The following is a 6,617-nucleotide window of genomic DNA, read 5'->3' as shown; positions in this document are numbered from 1 at the left end:
GCATTTGGAAGACTGAAAGAGAGTATCATCAAAGTCCATAAAAAGGGAATTATAAGCCTTATAAAACTCCTTTGAAGCAAAGGATAACAGAGGTTGAATAACTTTAAGTAGGTTCAATATTGATTGATTGAATGATTGATTGTGACAGAGTCTCACTCCATCAGAGGCTGGAGTGCAGTGGCGCCACCTCGGCTCACTGCAACCTCCGCCTCCCGGGTTCAAGCGATTCTCCTGCCTCAGCCTCCTGAGTAGAGTAGCCGTGACTGCAGGCGCGCAACCCCACGCCGGGCTAATTTTTGTATGTTTTTTTTAGTAGAGATGGGGTTTCACCATGTTGCCTAGGCTGCTCTTGAACTCCGCCCTCCTCGGCCTCCCAAAGTGCTGGGATTACAGGTGTGAGCCCCCCCACCTGGCCCCAAGATTAATTTAGATAAATTCTTAGAGGGTGAATGCATAGTTGGTTATTGGGAAAACTGTTAACGGTCTGTGATACATAATTACTTTTCTGAGGTGATGGGGAACCAAATTCTTCCTACAAATGAGAAACAGAACTTCTTGTCTACACATTAAAATGACTTTGGAAACTTAGAAAAATATCAATGTCAAGATCTGGCAGCAGACCTTTTTCAACCAAGTGATGAGGCCCAGGCACTTGTTTTTTTATTTTTATTTTTTCCTAAGGGTGCCCCAGGGTTTAGAAACAACTAAGTCAGATATTTTTAGAGTAATTTGTCTTAACTCTTTCATCTTGCGTATAATTTCCATTCTGTCATCCACAACCGAAATTCCACGCCGTCATACCAGTCTCTCCTCGTTTTTTTCTGCTGGCTCTTTTCAGCGTGTTTCATCGTGGCTGCTGTCTGTCTGTTACAGCCTTCTCACGTGGGAGCCCCCGCCCCGCCCCACGAGAAAATACATGTTTATCATTCAGTAAGTATTGTGCAAAATCGTAACAGAATAATTACTCGCGCCAATTCCCCCCAGATTAGATCAGCAGAAACACTTGGGCTAGAACTACCTCAGGACTATCTAACAAGTGGATATACCACAGTGGCGTGGAGAGCTGCAGTGTTCTGTGTTGGCCAAATGAAGTAAAGACACCAAGTAGCTATTAGGCGAAGAACGAAGCGTCTTCGCGGCAAGTCGGCTGTCTGCTTTAAATTTTCTGAATCCTTAATGTTATCAGTATTATTTATTTCCCCCGAGAAACAAAATCTCCAAATACCAAGAAGCTGTTCTGTATTGCCAAAAGCTGCATAGGGGCAGGCTGCCAACAGGACTACCCGGGCACGCTGCAGTGGCATCTCTAGGCAGTTTCCTTTAATCTGATTTTCCTTGGGCTAACTCCTCACTGCGGTGCTGCTCCACAGCCAGCCTCCGCGCGCGGCCCTCCCCGCACCAGCTCGGCTGCGGAGCGCGGGTCCGCCGCCCACGCCGCCTTTCAACCGCAGTGCGCGGCCCGGGCCTTAGACGCGCGTGCGCGCGAGCTGGGGAGGGCGGGCCCCAGCCGGAGGAGGCGGAACAGGGCCTCGCGATGTGCAGCCCATTGGCTCTCTCCTGCAGTCCCCGCCCCCGGGCGTTCGAGGCGGCGGGGCGGGCCACGTCAGGCAGCCGGTGCTGGGCTGAGCTTGTGGCAGAAGGGAGGTAAGCCGTGCGGGGCGGCGGGCTGCCACCGCTGCCCCACTGCTCGGGAGCCGCCGGGTCGCGCCGCCTGCGGCCCGGTCGGCTTGCATGGAGGGCGGCTGAGGCCCTGCGGGGCTGGGGCTGAGCTGGGAGACGGGGCAGTGGAGCATGTGGCGGCAGGGCCGCGTCGCGGCAAGGGGCAGCTGGGAGGGGGCTTTTTGCCCTCGTCCGGTCCTGCTGGGGCTCTCAGCTTCTGGAGGACTAGGCCTTCTGAGGTTACGGAGCTCCGAGATACCTGGGCAGGGCTGGCTGTGGTGACTGCGGTGGGACTTAGGGGGATCTCGACTCGGAAGCCGGTCGGCGCGATCCTTGCATACTTAGCTGCAGCAGGTTGCAGTCGTCCCACTCTCCTTCGACCGGTTCCCTAGTTGGGGGCAGAGCAGGAGATTCTGGCCGCGTCCTGCCTGGCCTGGGGTGACTGTCTCCTTCTCATTCCCGGTGACTCACTCAGATCATGTCCACTTATAATGCAAAGGCTTATGGGTGAGCAGGGCCTGTTTTCAGTCTCCTAGTTCTCTGGCTCCGTCCGCACTTGCGGCAATTACTTGAAGAAAGAGTATGTTAGATGTATGTTTTGAAATTTTCGTAGCAGCTAACGCGTGGAGACGTGCAGTTATGTTGCGTTTACCCTTCATGAGTTTTAGTTTCAGCTGTGGCGTCCTGATATCTCAGTGTGGTTCCTGAATTTGGAGCTTTTGAAATGAATGAAATCCTGCCAATTTCCTGCAGTCATTCATTCATACATTCCAAACTTTTTTGATGGATTCCTTAATGGTCAGCCTCATACCAGGTATTAAAATCGGCATTTCCTGCGTTTTCTTCCAGTTTATATGTTAGTTTTATTGTCTAGATTTGAGTTGGAAATTTTTTTTTTTTTTTTTTTTGTTATTTTCAGGTTCTAGTATCCCTGAAACCATCGTGGCTCTGAGGGTGTAATCCTGATAACTGTATCAGTAATGACTCCAGGTTTCAGTGGCCTATCTGTAAGAAGAGGAATGGGATTAGTATAATTTTGAGATTTTCCAGGAGAGGAGGGTAGATGGCATGTTTCCTGAACTGTGTTAACAGGAAGTAACTATTTTTAAAACACAGGATGCATTTTATGATTATGTTTTACTGTGTCAACGAACATTGTATCTGTCCACATTCACTTTTTGACTACCAAGCAAGTGCATGTTTACAATTTTGATTCACATCCAATTCCTGCGTAGAAAGCACTGTGACTCATCTGAATTTTGAAATGAGGTAATCATGAGCTTTTTAATGTTACATACAAAGGTATGATATTGAAACAATTGCATAAAAATGCAATTTTCAAAGCATTTTGACTTGCTTTTATAGATTAGTGGAAGCTAAAACCTCTGCCTTGATTATTTGCTTACTTAATCAATGTTAGGTAGTTACCATCGCTTGGCTAATGTTTATCAATATTATATCTATTTTAACATTTGTTTCATTAACCCCAAATTTACTGGATTTTAACTGATTGTTGCCTCCAGTTGACGCCTGATAACCAAAAGGTTATCAGGAGGAGCTGGAGGAGGCGGAACACGGCCTCGCGCCCTGTAATAAATAGTTTGAAATCAAAATTTTCATGGACGTATAACCAGAGTTTTTCATTTGTTGATTGATTGATGGTGCTTACCAGTAAATCGTTTGGCCTTTTTCCCCGTCTAAAATGATTTATGAAACAGTCTGAGACATAATATTCTTAGCTTCATGATACTTTTGGGATATTGTGCACAAATGATTAGTTGAATTAAATTGTTTATATCACTATTAGGAGTTTGGAAAATTTAAGAAAATATAACTTCTTAAAATTTTGCATTTGCTATTTTTTTGTTTGTTTGGAGACAGGGTCACTCTGTCGCCCAGGCTGGAGTGCAGTGCTGCGATCTCGGCTCACTGCAACCTCCGCCTCCCAGGTTCAAGTGATTCTTCTGCCTCAGCCTCCTAAGTAGCTGGGATTACAGGCGCATGCCACCACACCCAGCTAATTTTTGTATTTTTAGTAGAGACGGAGTTTCACCATGTTGGCCAGGCTGGTCTCGAAATCCTGACCTCAAGTGATCCCTCCGCGTTGGTGTTACATCTTTCAGTTCTAGAAATGGACCTGATCAAGATTGCAAGGTTATGGGGGAAAATTCAAGAGCTGAGGACATTAACCTTCTAGCGGGAAAAAACCACAATGAGAAATAATAACTATATTTGGAGGAAGTGTAAGGAAATAATAGTGTAAGGATTATTAGTCTATAACAAATCTTGATCTTAATCAGTATTTCTTGATGTATAACAAAGAACTTGGTTTAAGCACAAAAAGAAAATTAGGGTGATAATTTAAATTTTGATCAAGTGGGTAGTAAGTATTTCTTTAGAAGATGAGAAATCTATAGATCTGGAGATGCATGGTATAATAAAGTATGGTATACTTATATGAGTATAAGTCTGTGATTCACAATTAGTAATAGATTGATGGAGGTTTTGTTACTATTTCCACATGATAAGAAACAAGATTTGCTAAGCTGATAGGACAAGGGATATTTGTGAATTTCCTCCATGTAAATGATTTGAAACAACAAAGTTTTAAGTGATGTGGAAGAGCCCATCTATTTTCAAACAATGGATTGAACTGTAGTTTTTGTAACCCTCTAAGTACTTCTGGCCTCATAGTTTTTTTTTTTCCCCCTACTCAGGTCATATTGAAAGTAATAAAATTGTGTTTATGATTTTAAAAGTTTATATTGGCTTTCATTTAATTAGTCTGAGTTACTTTAGTTTTATATATTTTGAAGATGTTCCAAAACCCTTGACTTTAAATACTGTATAGCTTTCCATTGTTCATGAAAGAAAACATTTCTTTAGGCCAAAGGAAATTGAGAATCCAACTTGCATAGATAGTCAGTTTATTACTATTATTTAAAGATTTATCTTTTTACTTGCCTGGGGACCAATGAAGCATCCACTGAAGCTCCTAAACTGGAGAAGGTATCTTCTAATCTCCTTTTGGTCAGATGAGTTCTTGCTTATTTGGCTGATACATATGTTGAACAAATGTAATACAGTAATTGTGGGTGTTGTAACTGTAGTTTTATGAAGTTTTTTGGTTGCCAGGGTGTATCTTTCCCTTCTCTCTTGACAAGCCTTTCTATTTGGCCTACCTGCTTTCATAATTTATTCTTAAGTTCTACTCTATTTCCCAATCATTGCACATGTTGGTTTATGTAACCAAACCTGATTTTAGTATATGCTATTAGGACATACATGTGGAGAAGAATGGAGGAAACTTTTTATTAAATGTTTTTAATTGTTGAAACACTTAAGTAAATGTGATTTTTAAAGAGTCATAGTTATTAAAGGTATTGTATTCATTATTTTTTATTTATTCCTTCATTCAGCAAAGACAGCAACTACTTTGGTGCTAGGTCCTTAACTTTTCTTTAAGGAACTTACAGTATTGCATGGACTTCATAAACAACACCAAAATACAATGGGATAAACACTATAATTAGTCGTTCACATAGTATAGTGGGGGATAGAGAAAACTGTGTGCGAGGTTTGAGGAGATTCAGAGAAGGCTTTATGGAGGAATTTTCATCTGAATTGACGTTTGAAAGTGAGTAGGAATTAGTTGGTGAGGTTAGAGGATAAGGCATTCTGGGCACAAGAAAGCAGTGAGGACAAATAGATAGGTTAGAAATGGGACATAGACCCTTAATGTGTTAAGATAGAGAATAGAGAGATGAACTTTAAAAAGTAAACAAGGGGTAAATAATGAAAGTTCTCTTCCACACCATGTTAGCCATTTTGAGCTTTAATCTGGAGGCTACGTTGATCCATGAGTAATAGATTTTAAGTGGAAGAAAGTTAACATCAGTTTCATGAGGCAATGTGAGGAATGAATTGTAGTGGGGTAAGGCAGACATTTGCATTACATGTGACAGAACTCTGAAAATGCAGTGCTGCTGGAGAGAAGAGGATGAATTCCAGATATATTAAGGTGATTGAGTTAGTGGCCAGATGGATGTAGGGGATGAAGGAGTGATGGAGTCAAGGATACCTCCTAGGTTTATGACTTGCCGAGATAGGAATCACATGAGCAATATCAGATGTATGGGGAGAATAAGATCAGTAGTCTTGCACATGGTTAGGTCACACAATTGGTGCTGTTCAGTGGGTATTTGGCTGCTTTGGCCTGGAGTTAAAGAGAGGATTCTAGGTTGGAGATAGAGATTAGGATGCTATCAATTTATAGGTAGTTAAAACAATGTGAGAGTGGATGATGCCTAAGAGGGTTTGTAGAATAAGAAAGAATAAAGCAGAAGGGAAACACTGGGAAACACCACCCTGTAGGAAAGATGACCCAGTGAAAAAGACAGAAGGAACAGCCTAATGACAGTGGATGTCTAGAAGATAAGGAGGGAGAGAATCCAACAAGAAGAGACTGGTCCGATGCCATAGGGAATAGGAGAAAGAGCTAACTACAGTTTTTGGAAGGTTTCCCAGATAGGCCAGGATCATTAATTTGTAATAATACTAGTTCATATGATTCTGTGACTTTTGGCAGCAAAATTCACTAGAACCAGAGATGATAAATAGTTGGATTGATACAGTATTTGGATTTTGTTACGTGCGTATGGTAAGATTGCAAAGGAGTTGAAACTATTGGTGAAAGAATGGTCAGAGTGATGGAATGTGAAGTTTAGACTGGATAGGGATGACGATAGAGCCAGGAGGAGCTGAAAGATTGAGATAACACAATTGGTTCAAAGGATTAAAAGTCTGGATGAAGTAAATATACAAGTGTTTGTAGCTAAAAGGGAGATAATGAAAAGGCTAGAAATCCTCTGGTCAGAGTAGAATATTGGAATTTAAGATTTTTAGGGTGCAGATGGCGTGTAGGGTTTGGCTGTGGATATAGATGGTAGAAACGGAGG

At 42.4% G+C, this 6,617-nt stretch overlaps 1 protein-coding gene across 5 annotated transcripts in view; it reads left to right on the top strand.

Annotated features, from left to right (window-relative positions):
• Positions 1–1,488: 1,488 nt before the first annotated feature.
• FOCAD (focadhesin) overlaps positions 1,489–6,617 on the top strand; it is a 325,099-nt gene continuing 319,970 nt past the window's right edge. Inside the window, exon 1 of one of the 5 annotated variants that reach the window (XM_034967226.3) lies at positions 1,489–1,644. Coding sequence is in view for 2 of the 5 variants with exons in the window: in XM_063594462.1 (XP_063450532.1) it covers positions 2,443–2,473 (31 nt within the window). In the remaining 3 variants the exon portion in view is untranslated. Of the gene's footprint in view, positions 2,474–6,617 lie in introns of all 5 variants that reach the window. The other 4 variants (XM_063594465.1, XM_063594464.1, XM_063594462.1 and 1 more) reach the window with 4 other exon arrangements.

Source organism: Pan paniscus, chromosome 11, assembly GCF_029289425.2.
Source record: "Pan paniscus chromosome 11, NHGRI_mPanPan1-v2.0_pri, whole genome shotgun sequence".
NCBI classification, from domain to species: domain Eukaryota; kingdom Metazoa; phylum Chordata; class Mammalia; order Primates; family Hominidae; genus Pan; species Pan paniscus.
The sequence above is the reverse complement of the archived record's forward strand: the minus strand, read 5'-3'. Positions and strand labels throughout refer to the sequence as shown.